This window comes from Labeo rohita, chromosome 19, assembly GCF_022985175.1.
Source record: "Labeo rohita strain BAU-BD-2019 chromosome 19, IGBB_LRoh.1.0, whole genome shotgun sequence".
Lineage (NCBI taxonomy): Eukaryota > Metazoa > Chordata > Actinopteri > Cypriniformes > Cyprinidae > Labeo > Labeo rohita.
Genome location: NC_066887.1, coordinates 8,444,468 through 8,471,926, shown reverse-complemented (window position 1 = coordinate 8,471,926; position 27,459 = coordinate 8,444,468). Strand labels below are relative to the sequence as shown.

At 32.7% G+C, this 27,459-nt stretch overlaps 1 protein-coding gene across 2 annotated transcripts in view; it reads left to right on the top strand.

The window, feature by feature from the left end:
• The window catches only part of adcy2b (adenylate cyclase 2b (brain)), a 104,750-nt gene that overhangs the window by 39,455 nt on the left and 37,836 nt on the right, over positions 1–27,459 (top strand). For both annotated transcript variants that reach the window (XM_051136001.1, XM_051136000.1), the window contains exons 3-4: positions 6,993–7,154; positions 22,975–23,124. In XM_051136001.1, coding sequence (XP_050991958.1) covers positions 6,993–7,154; positions 22,975–23,124 — 312 coding nt within the window. The remainder of the gene's footprint in view (positions 1–6,992; positions 7,155–22,974; positions 23,125–27,459) is intronic.

Here is a 27,459-nt window from a genome sequence, read left to right as displayed (position 1 = left end):
CGGGGTTTCGACCTGACTGCAGTTCGTCGTCGTAACCGACTTGAGTGAGAAAATGCTCACATTCGATGGAATCTGGCACTTTGGAAAGGTGTTCTCTTCACGGATGAATCCTGGTTTTCACTGTACAGGGCAGAAGGCAGACAGCGTGTATGGCGTAGTGTGGGTGAGCGGTTTGCTGATGTCAGCGTTGTGGATCGAGTGGCCCATGGTGGTGGTGGGTTATGGTGTGGGCAGGCATATGTAATGGACAACAAAAACATTTTATTGATGCCATTTTGAATGTATGTAAAACTGACATCTTAGAGACGTCAGCCAGACATTTGTACACAGCAGATTCTTTCCAGATCAACTTGCAGACGTACGTGTGCTATCTGGGGTGTAAGTGAAAATAGCAATATTTTCTTAGTGATATGCTATTTGCCTTAGCAATATTCTATTGCTATTATTTATTGCAATAATATTACTTAGATGCTATTTATACTACTTAGTTTAAGTGGCAGACATTTAAAACAGTACATATAAAACAGTATGCAATAATAATGTATTGAGTGTAAATGATGATTTTGATTTATATTATAAAATGGATGCTTTTTTTTTGGGAAAATAAAGTCCTCCCTACACCTACCCCTAACCCAAACAGATAAATACCCATGAGGCACTTTATTTTACACTTTTCAGTTATTTCCTTCATTTTTTTGAAAATAAAAATAACAAGAACAAAGCTGGCAAAAGGCAGATGCAAACTTAGGTCAATCGCATCAAAAAGTCACCACTACCACCTACACTACTGGAGCTGTTGCTCAGCAGCTGTCTTTTGTAATGTTGTCTAGCCCAATCACACGTTGGTGGGCAGAGTAAGTGTAAATAGCCTCGGCCAACAAGGACTTAGTGTAAATAGACACTCCGTAATCTATCATTTTATTGTTGAATCATGTTTTCATCATTCCTGATGCCATCTTTATGACTCTAGTTCTCATACATGTACTGGGAGCCAGAGGACTGACATGGAGAGAATATTTAGGATTCAGTGCTGTATAACCTGGTCTGATGTAGAATAAGAAGTGCCAGTCTTAATCCTGCTAGCAGATAGACCAGAACTTTAAGAAGGAATGGGCAAGCAATCAGCTCATTGGAGAGATTAAGCATTTGACCTTGCCAATTCTTGAGGCTGAGCTCTGACACTTCAAAACTTTAGCGAAAACACAAACTATCTGTCCAGTCCGAGGTGAAAGTGCGAGACGGCCCTCGGCCCGGAGCCTAGCGGAGCGATCTGTCTGCTAGGGGATTCTCTCTCCTTCGCAAGCCAAATGTAACCATTCCTGACAGTTTCTCTGATCCTCCTCTGCGCCGGACAGAGTGGAAATGGCGATCAATAAGGCTCAAGACGTGTTTAGTCTGGAAAAATCACTGCCTTGCAATCTGTTTGTTTTTTGGCAGCGTGTGTGTGTGGTCTGTGAGGGTGACCAAGCCAGAAATCCATTAGGCTTTGCTGCCGTCCAGTGCCCTATCTGCCATTCCTCCACTGCTATATTGAGCCTCACTCACAAAAAAAACAGCACTCAATGTAAAAAAAAAAAAAAAAAAAAGTAGTACGTTTTGGAATATTTATGAGCAGATTCCATCGGTCAAGCATTAAAAACCTGATGAAACATGCAGTTTGGCACTAGCTAAAAGGCTACAGATCATTTAAATGGGACATATCATGCAAAACAGGATTTGTCTTGTTCTTTTGATATATACGATTGTTGGTAGTGCAAAATTCACTTTTTAGTCTATCCAGGCTTCGTTTTTGTAAAACTAAGCTGCAAAAACATTCAGGTGGAATCATGATGTCACAAACATGGGAACATTAACATATTGCTGCCCATATTTATATATCAACAGTGGCATCACTAGGTTTTCTTGCCCCCTTGGACAGTTATTTTTGTTTTTGGTGCAGGAAATCTTTATTTAATCTTAAAGTTATTTATAGAAATGTATAATAATATAATATAACATAATAAAACTGTAGCATATGGCCTCTCTTCTCTTTATATGTGACCACAAAACCAGTCATACGTGTAATTATTATTATTTTTTTTTTTTTTTTTGTATGTATGGTTTGTTAGGATAGGACAATATTTGGCCGAGATACAACTATTTGAAAAAAAAATAAAAAATAGTTATTGAGAAAATTGCCTTTAAATTTGTGTAAATGAAGTTCTTAGCAATCCATATTACAAATTAAAAAAAGTTTTAATATATATCTTAATAGGAAATTAACAAAATATCTTCATGGAACATTATCTTTACCTAATATCCTAATTATATTTTGTATTAAAAAAGCAAAATCAATCATTCTGACCCATGTAATGTATTATTGGCTATTGCTACAAATATACCCGTGCTACTTATGACTGGGTTTGTGGTCCAGCGTCACATATATTATTTTCTTCATATTCATTTTCCCTTTCACCTTCATTCAATGCTGCAAAGTATGCTGCACCTCTTATAAAAGCTGCAGATCAAATTTCAAACAAATTCCTTGATCTTCTGAGATAAAAGAGCCTGATGTACACTGAAACTTCCAAAACTTATCTCTCTTTCTAGTTGAAAAAGTGCATTTGCTAAACTGAATTTACGCAATGTTCTGATGATGAATGCATCATCAGCACATGAGCGCCCACGTTTATTGCGTCAGTGAGGCCTATTGAGTGATCAAAAACCTGAGGTAATGAGATGAAAGCAGGATAGAACATATTTTTCCTAAACACCACGTAAACTAATGATAAGAGTAAAATGTGGGGAACGTTTGCCAAACCTTGTGCCGTTGTTTCCATCTGTGTGTATCCCCAGCCTCTCTTTACATCATTCTGAAGGATCCCAGTGTTAGGAAAAAGTGGCTGAAGTTTATTTTTAACAGTGTCCCTGATCATTTCAGTTTGAGCAGCACATTTTGTACAGCAAGACTGGTTTGGTAAACAGGCTGTTACGACAGGTTGCAGGGTAAAATGTTATTATATAAAAATCTTTTTAAAAATTTATACTATATTGGACAACCAAGCCAGAGCACAAAAATATTACACACATAATATGCAAGCCCAAAATACATTACACAAATATACACAGATGATTGGATTTTTAATATCTTTTAAGTCCATTATTGATGTTGATTGGTTAAGAAAGCATGGCGTTTACGAGACTGTCAATGTCAAATTGAGCTCAAGTCCACCTCAGCATGAATTGTGAAACTCTCCTGTAATAAAGGCCAGTGTGCACAAACATATCAAATTGTCAGCGCTGATTGAGAGCCTGTCGTTCTCTCAGCGATGTAGCCGAAGGCAAGCAAACAAACACTCACGACCCATGTTTCATCATGGTATCAGCTCACTTTTTGAAGCGCTTGTCTTGAATCATCATGAAAACGGCACATGCAGTGATCCAGTGTTAAATTAAAGGGATAGTTCACCTAATAATGAAAATTACTCACCCTCAAGCCATCCTAGGCTTATATGACTTTCTTCCTTCAGACGAATACAGTTGGAGTTATATTAAAAAATGCCCTGGCTCTTCCAAGCTTTATAATGGCAGTGAATGGCTACTGAGATTTTGAAGCAAAATAAAGTGCATCCATCCATCATAAAAGCGCTCCACACAGCTTCAAGGGGTTAATAAAGGCCTTTTGAAGCGCACTGATGTGTTTAAACGCACGTTCACAAGAGAATGCCATTCCGTAATGTAGGCGTAGCGTAAGCTCCAGTGAGAATAAGCTAGTCTTGCGAAAACGTTTTGTTTACAGCAAAGAAAAACCAGTCTCCTCTTGGCTTACAACGAAATCTGCCTACATTTTTCACTGAAAATCCTCGTTTTGTACTTTTAATTTGTGACCATTGTTTTGTTTTTTTGGCCATATCACCTACAGTAGATTTAGTCAGCTAAAATCCAATGGGTTTAGTTACAGTGTAATGCATTTATTAAAGGAGAAGTTCACTTCCAGATCAAAAATTTACAGATAATGTACTCACCCTCTTGTCACCCAAGATGTTCGTGTCTTTCTTTCTTCAGTCGACAAGAAATTATGTTTCTTGAGGAAAAAAAATCAGGAATGTTCTCCATATACTAATGGTGCCCCCAAGTTTGAACTTCCAAAATGTAGTTTAAATGCAGCTTCAAATGGCTCTAAACGATCCCAGCCAAAGAAGAAGGGTCTTATCTAGCAAAATGATCAGTCATTTTCGAAACAAACTGACAGTTTATGTACTTTTTACGCTCGTCTTTTCTAAGTCTGTGTGAACTGTTTTTTCCAGTTCAATACGGTCTATACAGTTAGGGTATGTCGAAAAACTCCCATCTCATTTTCACCTCCAACTTCAAAATCGTCCTACATCGCTGCAGAAATACCAACCCAGTGTTTACAAAGTAAACATGCAGAGAAGATCAAACACCCTTTACAAAAGAAAGGTAAAACAGCGATATAGGATGATTTTGACGCATTGCAGAGACGAGACAAGGTTAAAAAGTAAATAAATTGTCGATTTGTTTAGAAAATGACCGTTTGTTTCACTAGATAAGACCTTTCTTCTTTGGCTGGGATCATTTAGATTTTAACTTTAGGCTTTTTGACGTTCAAACCTGGGGGCAGCATTGATGTCCACTATATGGAGAAAAATCCTGAAATGTTTTCCTCAAGAAACATAATTTCTTATCGACTGAAGAAAGAAAGACATGAACATCTTGGATGACAAGGGGGTGAGTACATTATCTGTACATTTTTGTTCTGGAAGTGAACTTCTCCTTTAAGCATTTCTCTCAAATAACCAAACTCATTGATATTAAGGTAGATATCATGGTAGACAGATTTAACTGCTGTGACACACAACATGCATTTATGTTAAAATTAAATGAAACAACTTCTCATTAAGAAACAAGAACATGGTCTTCTTTTCAATGAAACGCCAATGGTTATATAGGCTAATTATGCATTCTTTATGACAACTTGTTTACCACATTCCTCATTCTTTCAAGCAGACAAATTTATTTTTCCTTTGTTGCTTGATTAACATCAACGACTCGGACAATAGCAACTAAATTGGGCTGCTGTCTAGTGATGGGAAGTTCGGACCATTTTACCAACTCAGACTTTTGAGTCTCGTTCAGCAAAATGAACAAGTCATTTCGTTCATTTTAGTAAAAATATAATTAAAATGTTACGTGTTACTTCCCTAACACATCTACTGCTTACACAAACGTTGATCAAACTACAAACAAGACAAAACTATAATGCTATAAGAAACAGAAAGGATTAATTCATTGTTTACCTGGGTCTTTAGTCTATGATTAGCTCACCTCACCTGGGTTCGAGTCGTTTGTTCATCACGTGACAGCCCCATAAGATGAACAAACGACTCGAAAAACCCGAAGACTCGAAACAGGTGAACTAATTCCAGTACAGAACCTAACAGAATGTTGCGCATGCGCGACTGAACGAATCACTCTCCGAGATGACTCGTTCTTCCCGAGTCACATCAAAATGAATGAATCGTTCAAGAACGACCCAACACCACTGCTGTCCCTTTAAAACCGAATGCACGAATACAATGTACTAAACGCGTCCAATTTCTCCTAACTGTTTATGTTCGCATCAGGGTTGGGGTCAATTCAGGAATGAACTCAACAATTCCAATTCAAAGAAGGAAATGGCATTGGAATTGGAATTCAACAACAATTACAGGAAACAGACTTGGAATTGAATTGGAATTACAGGAAGTGGAATTCAATTCAGGGAAATTCCACTGAATTCCGTTTATTGCTGTTTCTGAGCATTTATTTGTGATTGCATTTAGAGACATACATTTGAATTTAATTTATGATGCTTTACAAATACCAAGTAATGTATGAAATAGAGTTGATCAAATGCAAGTAAATAAAAATGAGAACTGTACATTATGAATTAATAATTGAATGACAGTGGTGATAAGTTTCTGGATGTACTATACATTCAATATATGATTACCACATAATATATGTCTCAACTCACAAAAAAAATGAGTCATGTTCATTCATGTACTTCATTCACTTTTTATTGCATCGAATTATCATCATTTCCTGAAAATTGTCATCGCTAAGATTGCATCTCTCAGGCCTAAATATCTCAAGTGGAATTTAGTGGAATTTATTTGATTTCAATTCTGTTTCCTGACATTCCAATTCAATTCCAATTCCATTTCCTGTCAGCTGCATGCAATTCCAATTCCAATTCCATTCCAGGAAGTGAATTGGAATTTACCATTCATTCTCAATTCAATTCATGAATGGCCCCAACCCTGGTTCGCATAAGACGTAACTGAGTGTGTTTACATAAATGCTCATCAAAACGGACAATTCAACATAATTTTGTGTGTATTTCTCTGTTCATGTGAATCGAAAGACTACTCGTGCTGTGTGAAAGCCACTGCTTCGGTGTCTACACTCAGAAAACCGGACTGAATTGAGTTCTAATTTGTGTCGTCAAATGTGTCTACATGGCTGCTCTTCTCTTACTCCCAGATATTTACAATTTTTAACGTTTTATGAGACGTGCAGCAAGTATGCTAGCTTATGTCCCCCGGATTGATCAATAGGCTATGTTATAGTAAAAATATATTCATGATTCAAATTCGTTCCGAAAGAGTCTCTTCACAAATCGCCCCTCCCTAACATTTTTCGTCTCGTTTTATTCATTGAAAATGTCAATAGATTTTCGTCATAGTTTTTGTAATTCAAAACAAGCTTTTCGTTATCGTCTCATTTCGTCTGTAAAAAAAATGTCATTGATGAAAATTATGAGTCAACGAAATTAACACTTTTTTTTATATGAAATCTGTCAGCTCAAATCTGCAGACTGGCTTTGACTTTTGGCAGCTAGCGTCAACTTGTCCAGACTGTGAATTGGGGCAAAAATCTGATCTCTGTGCTATGTTTGTGAGCTGTAGATGTTTAATGGCAGGCTAATGCACCACTAACTCTGTTTGCAGGTGTCGTTTTTCCTGTTTATTGTGTTTGTGGTGTACACCATGCTGCCGTTCTCCATGAGGGATGCCGTCATCGCTAGTGTCCTCACTTCATCCTCCCACACACTAGTGCTCAGCATCTGGCTCTCGAACACTGCCGACCACATGGAGGCCCTCGTCTGGCAGGTATGTGTGTGTGTGTGTGTGTGTATGTGTGTGTGTGGCATTCCAGTTGATTTCGTTCACCGAAATCGTGTGGGCTGAGAAAGGAACAGCTAGTATCTAAGAATAAACAGCGACGGTCTTTGAGCACCAGAATGACACAAAGAGACCAAAGAGTTTGTCCTATAAAAAGTTGTCTGAGGCACTAGACTATGTTCGAGAATGTGAGTCAGAGCAAGCAAGTGAAAGTGGAAGGATGTTTCGACTCTGTTTCCTGCAGGGGTTGTCAGGGGTGATGGTGTTTCACCATGACCTGTATGGCTTTGCTGTCATGAGGGGGCACACTTTCCAGAATCCTCTGCTGGCAGCCTGGCTGTTTTGCTCATCATGTGGCCTTCCCACTTAAATGACACATTTCCTTTCAGAAATAACAAGCAAAATTTGTCCATCCAGTGTAATTCCGCAGGGTTAGCTGTTTCAGATTTTTGTCATTTGATCCTGATCTTCTCTTTAAACACTGTAGCATTGAGCTGGAGAGTTGGTAGAGAATATACGTATACTGAATTAAGTTCAGTTGTTTCTAAATGTAGTGAGTTTTATATAAAACGAGTATACAGTCAAACCAAAAATTATTCAGATGCCAGATATAATTTTGATGCCAGATGCCAGACATACTTTGGTAGAAGAGCAAGGTAGTAGAAGGTGTTGCACATTTAAAGTGATAGTTCACCCAAAAATGAAAATTCTGTCATTAATTACTCACCCTCAAGACCTTTGTTCATCTTTGCAATACAAATTAAGATATTTTTGATCAAATCCAAGAGCTTTCTGACCCTGCATAGACAACAATGCAACTGACACGTTCAAGACCCAGAAAAGGTAGGGGCATCATTAAAATAGTCCAAAATAATTACTTTATTCAACTATTTCTTCTCTTCAATAAAAATAACATGAGGGTGAGTAATTAATGACAGAATTATAATTTTTTGGGTGAACTATCCCGTTAAGTGTGTGTATTTTCTAAAACATTTGCAACTACTTTTTATCACTTAATTATCACTTATTTACATATGGACCACTTAACATATGTTTAGACGTGTATTTTAAAATGCAAAGTATTGAAAACAAAAATGTGTAATTAAAGCACTGTACAGCACTACATTTTAAAAATTGTAAGTGTGTCCTGTTTAAAACACATTGTGCAAGTTTACAAGTGGGATATTGATTATTAATAGCTTCACAATAACAAAATGGAAAAAACAGAATCAATGATGCAAACTTCATAAATTATAGGACAAATTCAAGACTAAGGGCCAGATTTGCTAAACAGAGCAAATTAGAGTGCAATCTCATTAAAGTACCAATGGGAATGTAAAGTTCTGTGGTTGATGTACTGACAATGAGCAAATTAAACAATTTCCATAATGATCAACTTAATCTATCAAGATCCAAAGTAGAGTTGGAAACAAGCAGAGTTGCTGTGTTTGAAAGGGAAACTGCTACAAGTGCATATGCAATAAGGTCAGCTACAAAAACTACTGTCTGTCACTAATGATTCACTGTGTCTTTCATAAATCCTGATTTAGTTCACCCAAAAATGTAAATTACCCCATTATTTACTCACCCTCCAGGAATCCTAGGTGTATATGACTTCCTTCTTTCACACAAATCCAATTGGAGTTATATTAAAAATTATCCTGGCTCTCCCAAGCTTTATACTGGCAGTGGGTGGGTGTTTCTCTTCAACAGTCCAAAACAAGAGGGCCTCCTGCACTCTTAAAAATAAAGGTGCTTCACAATGCCATAGAAGAGCCTTTTTTGTTTAAACAGTTCCATAAAGAACCTTTAACATCTAAAGAACCTTTCTGTTTCACAAATGGTTCTTTATGGTGAAAAAAGATTCTTCAGATTAGAAAAGGTAAGAAGGCTAAATGGTTCTTTGTGGAACCAAAAATGGTTCTTCTATGGTATCGCTGTGAAGAACCTTTTAAAGCACCTTTATTTTTTTTAAGAGTGTGTAGCGAATCGATGCATTTTTGTAAGAAAAATATCCATATTTAACATAATTAACATATTTAAAACATAATAATCACTTTAAACTAGCCAACTGTTTGTACGCAGAAGCCTTCCCGTGCGGATGACGTAGGATGTCGGCGTTGCGCATGCGCCTGTGAGTCTTGTGAAAACCAGCGTTTGTTTACAGGAGCAAAGTTTCCTTACTTTAGCGAAGGAAAATCAGTCGCCTCTTGGTTTATATCGAAATCCTCAGACATTTTTCTTTACAAATCCCCATTTTGTACTTCTAATCTGTGACCGTCACGTCTCTGCGGCACATGCGTAATGCCGACGTATTACGTTGTCCACCCGGAACTGCTTCCATGTATGACCAGTTAGCACAAGCTAGATTAAAGTTATTACATTTTAAATATGGACATTTTTCTTACAAAAACACATTGATTTGCTATAGGAGACCTTTATTCATGCCCCGGAGCCGTGTGAGGCACTTTTTATTATGGATGAATGCACTTTATTGGACTTGTTTTGAACTGTTGAAGAGAAACAATGGGCTAATTTTCATTTTTGTGTGAACTAACCCTTTAAAGGAGAAGTCCACTTACAAAATGCAGTTTAAATGCAGCTCAAACAATCCCAAATGCGGTTGGAAATGATCCCAGCCGAGGAAGGGTCTTATTTAGCAAAACAATCAGTTATTTTCATAAAAATAATAATTTTTATATACTTTTTAATGTCAAATGCTCGTCTTGTCTTACTCTGCCTGAACTCTGTTTTTCCGGTTCATGACAGTTTGGGTATGTTGAAAAACTCCCATCTCATGTTCACCCTCAACTTTAAAATCGTCCTATATCGCTGTTTTACCTTTTTTGTTAAGGGTGTTTGATCTTCTCTACATGTTCACTTTGCAAAGACTGGGTCGGTACTTCTGCAGTGATGTAGGATGATTTTGAAATTATTTTTGAAGTTAAGGGAGAAAATATGATTGGAGTTTTTCGACATACCCTAACTGTCTTAATACACAGAGTTCAGGGAGAGAAAGACAAGATGAGCGTTTAAGATTAAAAAGTATTTAAATTGTATTTTTTTTAAAATGAAAATAACCAATCGTTTCACTAGATAAGACCCTTCTTCCTGGACTGGGATCGTATACAACCGCATTTGGGAACGCTTGAAGCCGCATTTAACTACATTTTGGAAGTTCAAATTCGGGGCACCATATCAGTCCATTGTATGGAGAAAAATCCTGAAATGTTTCCCTCAAAAAACATAATTTCCTTACGACTGAAGAAAGAAAAACATAAACATCTTGGATGACAAGGGGGTGAGTACATTATCTGTAAATTTCAAGGGATAGTTCATGCAAAAATGAAAATTACCCCATGATTTACTCACCCTCAAGCCATCCTAGATGTATATGACTTTCTTCTTTCAGACGAATACAGTCGGAGTTATGTTCCAAATGCTCCAATAAAGTACATCCATCCATCATAAAATGTGCTCCACACAGCACCTCTAGCTTACACTAACTGTCATACACGTGTTTACAAGAGAGGGGCGTTCCAGCGGATGACATAGGACGTAGGCGTAGCTTAAGCTCCGTGAGAATATGCTAGTCTTACGAGAGCCAAGTTTTGTATACAGCAAAGGAAAATTCTTGGCTTATATCTTGGCTTATTTCGAAGTCCTTCAACATTTTCCTTTACAAATCCTCGTTTTGTACTTTTAATTTGTTACTGGTATTTTGTTTTGCTCTCTCCACTTCCACATTTGTCACTTGTCACCAGAGCTTACGCTACGCCTACAACATCCGCTAAAATGTCACTTTCTTGTAAACATCCACACAACAGTTAGTGGAAGATAGAGATTACAGTTTATAAAGGTTTAAATATGGATATTTCTCTTAAAAAAACACATTGATTCAGTTCAGAAAGCCTTAACCCGCTGGACCAGTGTGAAGCACTTTTTATGATGAATAGATGCACTTTATTGGACTTCAAACATCTCAACACCCATTCACTGCCATTATAAAGCTTGGAAGAGCCAGGACATTTTTTAATATAACTCTGTTTGTATTCATCTGAAAGAAGAAAGTCATATAAACCTAGGATGGCTTGAGGGTAAATAAATTAATATGGTAATTTTAATTTTTTAATGAACTATCCCTTTAAACAATCAAAGCTGTTGCCCAAAATGTTTTCCTGTTTCATATATTATTAAGTGTTTCATGATTATTATGCTGTTTAATATTTGCTGAAAAAAAAAAACACATTTTCTCAAATCGATAAACAGCAGGTTCTGATTGTGACAACTTGTTTCATGTAGCATGTCCTGCTGTTGGAGCTTATTTGCATGTTGTCACAAAAGGTCAGCATGTGTTGATTAATTATACCTTTATTTCGTAGGCAATAACGGTGAAAGTGTTGAATAGCTTTTTTGTAGTGTCTATGCAAAAACTGACCTTTAAATATTAAACATTCCTGAGAAATATTCACAGGAGTAAATGGTGTGACAACTTGCCCCAGTCTCGCCTATGGATGCTCCCATTATAAATGCATATAGTAGACAAGGAACACCGAGTGCACTTCTGTGCACTGCTTTTTGTTCGGTTTGCCATACTAAAGAGTCTTACATAACTCTTAAATAATAATTCATGCCTACCTTTTTATCGATTTTCCAGAACCTCTTTTTTATTATTATTTTCCTAAGCAGATCTCAAGCAGATATGTTTTTCAGACCAGACCTAAACACAGCGCATGTAACCAAGGCAACACTCTAGTCACATGGTCCACAGCAACACAAAAATACTGGCTGTCAGGTTGTGTTCGAGAGGCAGCAGCATTACGTTCAAGAGCCTAGTAGCGGAAGGGCGTAGATTGTTATTATAAGCTTGTTGTCCGGTCCAATTTAAAAACCTTAAAAATAATCCTCTTTAGGATCGGTAAACACTCTCAGAGCAGTCAGTCCTCCAACAGTAGGGGAGCTTCATTAAAACCAACCTTAACGACCCTTCACATTCAGCACTTGCAGTTAATCAAGCTTTCCTCGCTCTCATTAGAAGCGCTACGGCCTCTTTATGTTAGGTGCTCTCGAGAGCGGCGGGTCATACCTTGTTTGTTAGAGGCTTTAAAGGCTTCGTACGTCACTTCGGGGACATTTACCGCTGACGTACCCGGCAAACGGAGGTCTCGTGTTAATAGAAGGCTGAAAAAATAAGAGAGTTGAAAATGGGGTCACATCTGTCTGGGTCAGGCTTGTAGAGCTGATGTCGGATGCCAGTGTTTTGTAATTAAGCTATGGGTCCCTGCAGACCCTGCTCTGTGCTCGTTTACTTTTATGACTGGCCTCTTCCTCCCGCTCAGTGATTACAGCCAGAAGAATGACTTATTAAGGTTGCTCTCGAAGGGCCTGTCCTATAAAACTCTTCCAGTGAAATACAGGTGTGTCTCATGGCAGGTAGACCAGCCCTTAAATAGCATAAGCTTGAGGAGAACAGCTATTTAGCACAATACAAATACAGTATATATGTATAAAATGTACTTTTTAAAATTCTGTTTATTTAATTTATTACAAATATTCATTCATTATTACCAATGTTGTTATTGTTAACTAAACTAAACTAAAATAATGAAAATATGAATATTAGATTTAAAAAACTAGAAATGTTATGGCAGATAACTGAAATAAATAGCAAACAATAAATGTATAAATAAAAATACATTTACACTGAAGAAGCAAAATGACTAAAACTAAAACTGAAATAAAAAATGAAAAGGCTAAATATAATAAATATATATTAAATATAAAAGGCTAAATATCTATTACATATAAACATGTTAAAAAGTAAGTAGTAAATAGAAAAATACTAGAACAAATTAAAATTAAAACTGAATATAAAATATATCTATTTATCTATTCCTTAATTTTAATCTTTTTATATTTAAACTTTTACATAAAATAAAAGTTAGTTTAGAATATTAACTGTAGAATATACTGTAGAAAAAATAAAAAGGGCATATATGTATATATATATATATATATATATATATAGTTAAAATAGATTTATATTTAAACATTTATATCACAAAATATAGCTTAGAATATTAATGAATACGATAAAAAAAAATTAAAAAGCGCATAGAAAAGTTACTAAAACTAAAATTAAAATGAAAACTGAATATAAAATATATACAAATAAAATGTATTTTTATTTAAACATTTATATAAAATAAAAGCTAATTTAGAATATTAATAAATACTGTATAAAAATACAAACAAATTAAGAAGTGCATAAAAAAATTACAAAAACTAAAATGAAATGAAAGCTGCATATAAATTATACACAATCAAAATATATTTATATTTAAACATTTATATAAAATCAAAGCTACATTGTAAACCCAAACGTTCAAAATACTTAAATAGATTAGGTACAGTAAATGTTACTGCCAACTTAGATATTTTGAGTTCCTATAACTTTTTTTTAGTTTTTGAGTTAATAAAACGTATTTGTTTTAATTAATGTTTTAATAGTGCAGATTTAGTTTTACCATATTTTTTACTGTAAACTGTGTCTAGATTGCCTCTAGCTAAGTCTCTCACATTAAAAAAAAGGCTTTCATGTTGTAAAATTAGGATGGGTATTCCAGTATGATATTGTGGTTGGTCTACATAGTAATGAACTGGATTTGTAAGTATAAGGAATTCAGTTTGAATGTTTTTGATGGTGGATTAAACTTGGACTTTTTTTCTTCCCTTTTATGTACAATTTGGATGAACTATTTTCTCTTAAAAAATATACATGTTAAAATGTAATTAATTGCTGTGATCAAAGCTGAATTTTCTGCATCATTACTCCAGTCTTCATGTGTCACATGATCCTTCAGAAATCATTCTAATATATTGATTTTCAGTAATGATGCTAAAATTTCACAGCAATAAATTACATTTTAAAATGTCTTTACAAACAGTTATTTTAAAACTATTTGACACTATTAGTGTTTTTACTGTATTTTTGAGCATGTAAATGCAGCCTTGGTGAGCAGAAGAGTCTTCATTGTGAACATTTACAAACTGTAATGTTTACAAACTAGACAAGCACTGTATGTCATTATTTGACAGAACATTTAGGCTCCAGGACTGTGGACTTTTTGCCCAATACTGTGGATTACAGGCAGTAATGTTGTAAATAAGATTCAGTTCTTTTTCACAGACCAATCGTTTTGTTTCAGAAAACCTCACTATATCGCCAAGCACCAGCTGTCTTGTATGAATCCCCATGAGACCATGGGTCTTTAGTGTTCTTCTTTAAGTAAGTCTCTAACTTTTATTTGAGGAACTAGGCTTTTTTTAGGCTTTGAGTTTGCATTATAGGTTTCTGCACCATTGGTTTCTGAGAGTTTAAGTTTAATGTACAATGATCATGTACAGTTGTGGTCATAAGTTTACATACCCTTTGCAGAAAATGCAAAATGTTAGTAATTTTATCAAAATAATAGGGATCATGAAAATTGCATGTTATTTTTTATTTAGTACTGACCTGAATTTCACATAACAGATGTTTATTTATACTCCACAACACCAAATAATAACTGAATATATAAAACTCCATTCAAAGGTTTACATACCCTTGTATCTTAAAAGAGAAGTTCACTTTCAGAACAGATAATTTACTCATCCCCTTGTCATCCAAGATGTTCATGTCTTTCTTTTTTCAGTCGATAAGAAATTATGTTTCTTAAGGAAAAAAAAATCAGGAATTATCTCCATATAATGGACTTTAGTGGTGCCCCCAAGTTTGAACTTCCAAACTGCAGTTTAAATGCAGTTTCAAAGGGCTCTAAACAATCCTGGCCGAGGAAGAAGGGTCTTCGATCTGTCATTTTCGAAACAAGTTGACAATTTACATACTTTTTAACCTCAAACATTCATCTTGTGTAAGTCTGTGTGAACTCAGTTCATCTGCCTGCTGTTCTACAGAACAAAAATACAGCTCCTGCACATTATTTGGTTTTCCAGCAGCATCTGCATAGTTAAACCCTTTTCAAAAGTGAATGTATGATTTTGAGGTCCATCTTTTCACACTGAGGACAATCGAGGGAGTCATACATAACTATTACAAAAGACGAAAACATTCACTGATGCTCAAGAAAGCACCACAATGCATTAAGAGCCGGGGAGTGTAAACTTTTTGAATTGGATGATCAGGGTAAATTGTACTTATATTGTCTTCTAGGAGACATGTAAATATTTATTACACTGTACACTATAGAGTTAAAAAAATCATTTCAAGTTTTCCACAATACCACAAAACTTTCACAACCTCAAAATGTAAATGCATTTCATTAACAAGTATCAAATGCGTGTGTACTTTGGTATTGTTTAAATATTTTTTTGTTAAAATGTTGTATTTTAAATATTAATTTTCACTATGTTAATTGGAAGAGATTAAGAAAATTCTGTTCAATAAAAGTCTTTACTCAAGTTATTTGAGTTAGTTGTGCTTTATGTTTTCAATCAGTTGTCTTAATTTTTTTGAGTTCTGTTAACTTACCGGGGTTTACAGTGTTAGAATATTATTAAAATACTATATACTATATTATATTATAAAACTAAAAAAAAAAAAAAAAAAAAAAAAAAAAAAATCATAGAAAAAGTACTAAAATTAAAATGTAAACTTAATATAAAATATACACAAATAAATTCTATATTTAAATTTTTTTGTTTTTTTATAAAAAAAACAGCTAAAATTAAAAAGCACATAGAAAAATTACTAAAACTAAAATGAAAGCTGAACATAAAATAAATACCAATAAACCAATAAAACATATTTATATTTAAACAATTATATAGAATAAAAGCTAGTTTAGAATATTAATAAATACTGTATAAAATGTATATGTATATATATATATATATATATATATATAAAATATAAAATATATACAAATTAAAATCTATATTTAAACATTTATATATTAAAAGTTTTGAAAAATTTATGAATACTACATAAAAAGTGCATAGAAAAATGACTAAAATTAAAGTCAAAACTACCTGTAAAACATATACAAATTAAAATCTATGTATATTTAATCATTTATATCAAATAAAAGCTACTTTAGAATATTAATAAATACTGTATAAAAAATGTATTTCTATATATTTATTCTTTATTTAAATTCTAAAATATGATTAAATGATACATTTCAATCAAGCCAAAATCAAATATTACTAATAAAGTCTGTTTTATATTTATTTGTTTGTTCATCTGTTTGTTTGTTTGTTTTTATTAATTTATTTAAATTATAAAATATAATTAAATGATATATTTAGATCAAGCCATTTTAAATGTATTTATTTGTTTATTTCTTTATATATTTCATATATTTTTTTCTTTATATATCTTTATATATTTATTTGAATTTTAAGACATCAAACCAAGATTAAATTTTACATAAAAAATGAAGCCTGTTTTATATTTATTCATTTGTTTGTTTATTTCTTTATATATTTATTAATTTATTTGAATTGTAAAACATCAAGCCAAGATTACATTTTTCTTAAAAAATGTGTTTTATATTTAGATTTGTTTGTTTGTTTATTTCTATTTATTAATTTATTTAAATTTAAAATAAAATATAATCAAGTGATATATTTACATTGTCATTTTTTTTTTTTTATAAAATGAAACCTGTTTCATATAAAGTGCATAGAAAAATAATATAAAACTATAAAATATATACAAATATAATAAAAACTATAAAACATATACAAATAAAACATATTTATATTTAAACATTTATATAAAGTAAAAGCTAGTTCAAAATATTAATAAATACTATGATAGAAATATCATGACAAAGAAATTACATGACAGTTTGGGTGAATGATCAATTTCTTGTCAATTTCTTTGTCTTTGTGAAAAATCTAACCTAATATTTTTTAATTTGTTTGTTTATTTTTAGAATGAAGGATTGTAATTTGAAAGAAATTAAGCCCCAAACAAAGAAGTCAGTCAGTTACTCCCAAAAAGTAAAAAATGTAATTTTCACCACCTTGATTTCCATCACCCAGTGCTATTAAACTCAATACAAAACATAATTTAAGATGTGGTGGAAATTACACTGCTGCAAATTGCCTTCACTTATGAGAATCTAAATATATATATGCACATACACTGCTGATCATTGTTTGTAGGCAAATGAATAATTGAGTTTAAGAGTTTACATTACGTAAGCAGAGTCATTTCCCTTCCACGCTCAAGGCATATGGCAATCACTCCATTACAGATCCACTCCAGATTTTTTATTTTTTACTTGTCGGAGAGAGAAACCGCATTCAGAGAGAAAATACAAGCTTTCACCAGCTCTTCATTCATGATTGTCAGCCAATCAAACTAAAATCAAATGTACTTGCGAAATGCAAATGAATTATTAAATATTTCAGGCCTCAACGCTAAGGATTTTTTCTACTGGCCCGGTCGGCCAGTGGCTCTGCTACAAAAAAACAATAATTGCTGTTATCATTGTTTTGACCCATGTTATCTTTTATTTTAATAAATAAGCTTATATGACATCAACATTTTACATACCAATTAAATTGTACAATTCTCGATTCCAATTTCGATATCACGGTAAAACCTACTACACTGTAAAAAACGATTTGTTGAGTCAACTTAAAATAATTTGTAACCTGGCTGCCTTAAAATTTTAAGTTCAGTCAACTCAAAAAAAGTTTATTCAGCTTGAAATGTTAAATTATACGAAGTGACAACTTCAGCGTCTCTGGCCTCTGTTAACGGATGTTTAAAGAGTTCGTAATATTTCCACACACATGACATTTTGAAAAAATATTACATGCAGTTTGTGTGCAAACCCGGAAGATGGGTTGAAGAATGTCCTGTCGATCGGTGCATCTGTACTCCACTGTATAAATGAAATATAAATTAATCATTGTTAAAACTATGAAGTTACTCGGACTGATATTTTGACATGCTTTTGTAGGCTATCTGTCCGTCAGAGACACGTCTCTCTGTGATCGCTTGAAATTTCAAATGAACAAGACTTAAAAACACGAGCAAATGATACATTTTCGTGACGACGCAACTGTCACAAAAAAGGGCACTCCTTATTGTCGAGCCCTGTATTTGTTTTCGATTATTGCATTGGAAGCCTGTTTAATAGCATTTCTGTTTCTGTTGACGTTATTCATTGATACCAACACAGCTAGCTTCAGTACAGACACAGCCTGAGAGCGTTTCGAGTCTGTCCAATGAATGTTCGATTGATCATGATCAATTTCTGGAAGCCAAACAATGTACCTTGAGATGGTGAGAGGTTGTTGAGGAGCTCTTTGTTGACTGTGCTCCTAATTGATGGAGAGTGTTGTGTAATTGGCTGCAGTGGATGATGTTTAATCTGCTAATAATGTCATTGAGTGATATTAGCAGGAGGTTGTAGTCTAATTAAAATGACAGAGGCCTTTGCACAGTCTGGGGTGAACCTTAACAACCCCGTCTGTTCTGACTGGCTGTGTTTACTCCAGCGCTGAACTCGGACGCGCACGTGCGTGCGGGTTGCCATGGAGAACGTGCGAATCTGATGAGTCTGAAAGAGGCTCGGACCAGATTGACTGAGCTCACATGCAAATGATGGTTCATTGACAGCATTTCTGCTATGTTGTTGATTACAATAGAAAATGAGTTTGAATTGTCCCTCAGTCCACCTTATAAAAAAATTCAATTACAGTAATAATTGAAAAAAAAAAAAGAAAATATAATACTACAAGACAATTCGTGACAGCAAGCTTTTTTTTATCCATAATTTCACCAACTTCCATACACCTAATTTATATTTATGAGCTAATCATTTACTCTGGGTGAATTTGTCAAGAACCTGTCCAGATTCAATTTGATTTAAAAATAATATATTTTGACATACTTACAAAATATAACCTCTTTCATTTTTTTATTTACATTGTAAAAATATCATTAAATGATATATTTACATAAAGCTCAGTTTTACTTAAAATTCATTTATAAAAAAATAAAGCCTGTTTAAATTTATTTGATTATTTGATTTTTTATTTACATTTTAAAAATAATTATTATATCATTAAATGATATATTTATGTCATGCTGAAATCAAATTTTACTTAAAAAAGATTTTTGTATTTTTGTTTATATATTTATTAATTAATTTGAATTATAAAATAGAATTAAATTACATATTTACATCAAGCCGAGATTACATTTTACTTAAAAATGTTATTTATTTATATATGTTTTTTAGTTGTTTGTTTTCTTTATATTTCATTCATTTATTTGGATTTTAAAATATAATAAAATGATATATTTCAATCAATCCAAAATTAAATGTTACTTAAAAATTAAACCTGCTTTATATTTATTTGTTTGTTTATTTCCTTATAGTTTTATTAATTTATTTGAATTTTAAAATATAATTAAATGATATATTTACATCAAGTCGAGATTACATTTTACTTAAATATGAAACCTTTTTTATATTTATTTATTTATTTGTTTATATATTTATTCTTTATTTGAATTCTAAAATATATTTCAATCAAGCTAAAATTAAAAAATAAAAAAATTAGCCTGCTTTTTGTTTATTTGTTTATTTCCTTATATTTTTATTGATTTATTTAAATTAAGTATAATTAAATGATATATATTTAATTTTACTTAAAACTGAAGTCTGTTTTATTTGTTTTATTTGTTTTTATTAATTTATTTGAATTATAAAATATAATTAAAAGATATATTTACATCAAGCCATTAATACATTTTATGTAAAAATAAAATCAAGCCTGTTTTATATCTATCTATCTATCTATCTATCTATCTATCTATCTATCTATCTATCTATCTATCTATCTATCTATCTAATCTATCTATCTATTTATTTATTTATTTGTTTGTTTGTTTGAATGTTTATTTCTTTATATATTTATTCATTTATTTGAATTATAAGACATCAAGTTGAGATTAAATTTTACATAAAAATGAAGCCTGTTTTATATTTATTTATTTATTTATTTATTTATTTGAATTATAAGACATCAAGTTGAGATTAAATTTTACATAAAAATGAAGCCTGTTTTATATTTATTTATTTATTTATTTATTTGAATTATAAGACATCAAGCCAAGATTAAATTTTACATAAAAAATGAAACCTGTTTTTCTTTATATATTTATTCATTTGTTTGAATTATAAAACATCAAGCCAAGATTCAATTTTACTTAAAAAATTGTCTGTTTTATATTTATCGATTTGTTTGTTTGTTTGTTTATTTCTATTTATTAATTTATTTGAATTATAAAATATAATCAAATGATATATTTACATTAAGCCAAAATTAAATGTTATTTAAAAAATGAAACCTGTTTTATATTAATTTGTCTATTTATTTATGCATTTATATATTTATTTAAATTATGACAACAATATAATTAAATTCTATATTTACATCATGTCAAAAATACATTTTACTCACAGAAAATGAAGCCCTTTTCAAGGTTTTTTTTTTTTTTTTCATGAGCCAAATCTTCATTATTGTAGGGTTTGTCATTTCTCATGCCTTATTGTGTCTACAGTTTCAGTTACTGCAATTAAAGCCAATTATCCAACACATCCTGCTCGCCATTTGTGAAAGATAACAGCACCGTATTCAGTATACTGCGCTGATATTTGTTCACTCTGACATAATCCAAGCGGCTGCTGAAAGCTTTTCGTGGGTTGGCCTGAATTCACTTTTCCTGAAGATCAATATCTTTCAAATCAATGTAGCGGCACATCCCTCTCTGGATCCTTATACTGATTTTATCTTTCGCTAATGCGCTTACCTCTGCCATTTGAAACTCAGTCAAAAGCCATTTGGCTTGCTGTGCATATTTTCCTGAAGTGTCTGTGGTGTGGCACTAATGTCTTTCTGTACCTACCAGGCAATTTAATGCATTCATTACTTGTTTTATACTGTATGCCAAAGCTGTATTGATTACACACTGAGTTTCCACATTAATTCAGCACTAAATATTTAACATATCCATTACTACACTGATCATTTATAAACACTTGCTTGGAATTAAGGTTTCTCAGAACTTTATTACTGAATTAAATTGTGTTATTTATTCAGGTTTAATCACTATATTTCAAATTTAATATTTTTACATAACATATTTTACAATGTACATATATTTACATAAAGTAATTATTTTTAAATGAAATATGATTCAGGTTCTTGACAATTTATGAGGCTCATAAATGAGACTCGTAAATGAATTAAAATCAACACGATAATGAATGTTGTCAGCTCAGAAATATTTAGGTTTATGGCAGGTGTATGAAAAATGAAAAATGAGTGTAGTAGTATTTTTTTGTACCTTTTTTTGTTTTAGGCTCATTCAGAGTTATTGCATTGTTACATTATTTTCACGACAAATTTACCACATTCCCCATTTTTATTACTGTAATATCAAAATTTTGAAATTATTTATTTAAACTTTAATAACATATTTGACATAATATGATTACAGTTCACATTATGTTATAATTTTGCAGAGAAATGTTATTGTGGTCACCTGTTGTGGTCAATTTATGATATATAGATTACAATAATATTGATAATAGGGATGATAATAATATTGATATATAATGAATATGATGTTATGCATCATAATCTATATATGTATCATAAATCAACCACAAAATACACACACACACACACACACTACAGTAATACAGTAAAAAAACAAGTTATTACAGTTTATAGGAAATATTTCATATTTTAAAATGTAATTTGTTCCTACAATGAAAAGCTTAATTTCTAGCATCATTACTCCATTCTTCATTGTCACATGATCCTCCAGAAATCATTATCAATGTTATTGATGTAGAAAAGAGTTTATTTAATGTTTAATATTATTTAACATTTTTGTGGATTTTTGTAATTTTTTGTTTAATATTATTTAATATATATTTTTATTTTTGTTTTTGTTTTTTACTATTGAATATTTTGTGGATTTTTGTATGTGATTTAATATTTAATATTATTTAAAATGTTTGTGGATTTTTGCAATTTTTATTGAATATTTAATATTATTTAATGTTTTGTGAATTTTAGTATTTTTTATTTAATATTTAGTACTGTTTAGTTTTTTTGGGGGATTTTATATATTTTTAATATTTATTATTTAATATTTTTGAGTATTTTGCGTATTAATTAATATTATCTTATATTTTTGTATTTTTTATTTAATATTTAATATGATTTAATACTTCTGGAATTTTGGATTTTTATTTAATATTATTTAAAATGTTTGTGGTTTTTTGTAATTTTTGTATTTAATATTTAATATTATTTAATATTGTTGTGGATTTTTGTATTTTTTATTTAATATTTATTTATTTTTTATATATTTATTGTCTTTAATGTTTAATAGTATTTAATATTTTTATAGATTTTGTATTTTTAATATGTATTATTATTTAATTTTTTTGAATTTTTGCATTTTTTATTTAATATTTTGTAGATTTTGTATTTTTTTAATATTTAATAGGGATTTTTGTATTTGTTTATATTTAATATAATTTAATATTTTAGCAGATTTTTTCTATTTGATATTTAATATTAATTAATATTTTTGTGGATTTTTGCCATTTTTTCAGGATTCTTCGATGAATAGAAAGTTCAAAGTAACAATTTATTTAAAATAAAAATCTTTTGTAACATTGAGAGCCTAAAGTATTTCTATATACCTCTGTCTAAAGCTGTTATGTGTGTGTGTGTGTGTGTGTGTGTGTGTGTGCAGATTTTGGCTAACATCATCATCTTCATCTGTGGAAATGTGGCGGGAGCCTATCACAAACACCTGATGGATCTGGCTCTCAAACAGACGTACCACGACACCTGCAACTGCATCAAGTCCCCCATCAAACTGGAATTCGAGAAGCATCAGCAGGTACGAGCGAGAGAGATGCACAGATTGCCTGTTGCTTTCAAAGAACGGATAAACACCGCTGAACTGCGTGGTGCCCCGTCCTTCAGGGAACAGGAAGTTAATGTAGGCCTCGTTTGGGGAGGTATCGGATAGGCTTGAGCGTGAGTCATTCCTGCAGCTGTATCGAAGAGATCATTATATCACCACAATAGGCGGCTAATATCTGAAGGCGGAGGGGGCCGAGAGTTGCATTGTCCTAAAATAGCTTTGTTTCCCCCCCCCCCAGCGCTCTGTTTCCTGTTGGATACGGGTGGGGCGGAAGCCTGTACAAGGCCTCTTTCTTGCCAGGGTTAGTTGTGTTTATTGCTGTTTTGTGTGAAATAATGATAAAGTGTCTTTCCGTAGCGATGGCTGAGTCAGTGAAATATGAGCGGTGAGATAAAGGCAGATCACTGGCGGCACTTCTGCTCCATCAGGAACTATCACTCTCACTCGGTGAAATATTGCCCTGCTCGAGCACATGCCCTCGGCTCCATTACTCTATGAATGTTATCGGAGTTGTTTTTTTTCCTTCCCTGGCAGAACAATTACAGAGCGCAGGACAAAGACAATGTTTCAGTCGCTCACTGCTTAGTGTGATCGAGTTGCGTATGTATGAGAAGCGAACGCTTCAGTCAGTTCATCAGCAGTCGGCTCTTGCCATATTGTAAACCATGCTGGCGCGTTTCCTTCGTTTACCTCCCGCAGGGCTGCGCACTGGCTGGTCATTTCAATCAGAACATTAGCTCAGCACAGACCATCAGCCTAATTACGGATATGCCTCATTTTACATTTGAAGGGTGAATAAAACATTACCTTTAAAATATATTTACTGGTGAAAAGAATTCAGGATTGAAAAAGCACACCTTTGTAAATTAAAACAGTTGATTTCTATTTGAATATATTTTAAAATGTAATTTATTCCTTTGATGCAAAGCTGAATTTTCAGCATCATTACTCCAGTCTTCAGTGTCACATAATTCTTCAGAAATCATTCTAATATGCTGATTTATTACATTTATTATCAGTGTTGGAAACAGTTGTGCTGCTTATATATTTTTTGGAACCTCTGATTCTTTTTTTAGGATTTTTTGATGAATAAAAAGTTAAAAAGAACAGCGTGTATCAAAATAGAAACTAGAGCAGACTGGAGTAATGATGTTAAAAGCATTGCATCACAGGAATAAATTACATTTTAAAATATATTAACATAGAAAACTGTTATTTTAAATTTTTTAATTGAAAAAATATTTCACAGTACTACTGTTTTGTTTCTGTATTTTTGATCAAATTAATAATAATTAATTCAAAAATTAAAGACATTTATAATGTTAAAAGATTTTTATTTCAAACAAATAATGTTCTTTTGAACTTTCTGTTCATTAAAGAATCTGCTAAATTGTTAAATCATTTCAAATATTAAATAAAAAAATAGAAAAGAATAGAAAAATCCACAAAAAATGTTAAATGATGTTAAATATTAAAAAAGTTATAAAAATCAGAAAAAAAAAGGTCAAATCATTTCTAAATTATTTAAAAATCACATACACTGCCCTCCAAAAGTTTGGAAACACCCTAGAAAAGTGGGGTTTTGGACAATATTGGCATGAATCCTTTTTAATTTGTAATAATTTTGCACTGATAAGGGACAACACAAACTACGAAAACATATTTTATTACATAAACAGTTTATACATAGAAAAAACTTAAATTTTTGATTCATCAGAATATCCACCCAAAAAAAAAAAAAAAAAAAGGACCCAAAAGTTTAAAACCAGTAACCAGGCGTCACAGCTGGCGAAGGGGCACGTCTGACTTTGACATGTTTATATTGCCATTATTATGTAATCAAAATGAAAATTATTATTGCTGGTCTTCAATGATAATGTCAAGTTACTTTAATGTATTTGCACCAAAAAATTAGTGCGGAAGTGGTACTGGTGGGCGGGTCTAAACAGGCCGTGATGTAGAAGCAGGTTTTGATCTTATTTTGCGGAGGCAGTGCTGTAAACTAAAGCTTGCAATGCTTTCTCTGCTTCCGGGGTCTTCTGATTGGTCCACTGTTTTGAAACTGACATTGATGAGGGGCACTGCTTGTAAAAGTTTAAAATATTTAACTTGACACAGTGCCTCAAAAACATGCCACTAATGTGTGAGACACTACAAAATACGTGAGTGCAACAGTCACACACATCCACTAGCAAATGTCTACATAGAGACAATGGAAAAGTATCGCATTGGAATAGAAAAACGCATTCTGTGTGAACGGCCCTTTTTTTTTTTTTTTAACAAAGAACTCCCTATAGCAGCCCCACAGCAACACCCTGTCTGGACCAAAAAGGAAAATGATACATTTGGTCCTGGTCCACTTAGCGTTCACACTGGCATTTTTGACAGCGAATCTAAAGATACCAAACCTAAAGGCACAGTGATATGTTCACAACCTGATTGGTCGGTTTGAGTGACATGTATTTCGTGACTGAACTCACCAAACACACCAAACAAAAGGTTTGTTCAACTTAAAGCGGTACCTATTCACTGATCGGCCTGCTAAGTGCCGCTTTAGGTCAAATACACCTAATGCCATCTGCTTGACTAAGTGCGCTCATTGTGATTTTATTTTTACCACCTGCAAACTCACAAAGAGCTCATAAAAGGCACTTTACCTCCTCGTTGCTCCATGTTTTCCATTTGCTCATTTTGTTTTGGATACACCGCTTTTTCCCTTCGTGAAATCATGTCGCATAGCATCTCATCTTGTCATCACATCCTGTTTTTGGTTCGTTTACCAGTATTTGGTCAGTGTTGCATGCATATTTCATTCTAACTGCTCCAAAGTTCATTTGGATATGGACAGAGACCGAGACCCATATTTTTAGCGGTCTCAGTCTGCTTGTTTAGTGCGCACCGGGGGTCGGCGTTCACACTTGCTCAAATGAACCGCACTAATAAAACAATCGCACCAGAGTTCATTTTAATCAAACCAAACGTGGCGAGTGTGAACACACCCTAAGTGATGTATGTGAAATCTAGTCCTCACTGTGGTTTAGTGATATTTTATGATAGAGGTTGCGTTAACCGAAAATTGTCTGTCACTGACTGAATTTTTTTGACAGTCATGGAAAAATCTGAAGGCTGTCCGTCACTTAGACAGATCACACTGAAGGTGATCTATTGTAAATTGTAGCTGTAATTCCTACCAATGTCCACTTTGTGGCTCATGCGCTCCAGTCTGGCAGCAGAGCAGGGGATTCAGAACAAAAATGAAACTGTCATGAATGTTTTGCTATGCGTTTGATTACGGAGATGAGTGCACAGAAGCTACAACAATCTATCACGCCACATTAAAGAGCGCCAAACCGGCATTTATTGCTTGAGTTTCTTATTGAAATGGACAGAATTTGAAATCTGTGACTTTGTTTCATATCTAAAGTAACACAAAGCCTACCTTATTGCTATTTATTGGAAGGAAGGCACACTGTGTACTGTTTGTTCATCAGCTGAAAACAGCGTGGACCAAAAGATCGATTGGGATTTAAAAATCGATATTGGTTAATCAAAATGAGAATCTATTAACATCGAGAAATCTTTTTTTTTTTTGTTTACCCAGCCCTAGCCTATTTTGTTGTTTTTAAACACTGCACTGTCATCCTGTAGGTTCATAATTAAAAATGAAAATTTGAACAAAAGTAAAAGCAATTAAATGTGTTATTAAAATTAAAATTTGAAAATTAAAATGACGGGTAATAATAGATTATGACAGATTTTTTACGACCCTGTCCGTCAAAATGACGGACAACGTTAAAGTTTAGCGCAACCTCTGATCCAAACAGAACATCTGATTTTTCAAATTAACATTTCTGCACCTTAACTGTGCTGCAATCATACCAATTTGTACTCTAGACAAAGAACCGCTAGATGGATTAATGACATCATTTCCTTTAGCAATCACTCTTTCAGACCCCAGCACGTACAGCCATTAGTGCGGACAACCTGCTTTGATTCGTCTCATTTTGATAATAATACATTAATGGAGTGTTATTTAAAAGCACTTACATCTTCTTCTGAGTACAATGGTAGAATTTGTATAGCATAAATAATTTCTCCAATTTTCCTGCAGACGCAATCAGCACATGGCACACACCCCATTAATTTGTTTTCTTTTATTTGACCTTCATTAAGCAGGGTGGTCTCTGCGAGAAAAACAAAGAAAATGGGGAAAGTGACAAAATAATAAAGAGAGAAATGAATGGGCTTTTCAAAACTCAAACACAATCCTGTTCTATAATTAAACATTATTCATACTTATTTTGGGTT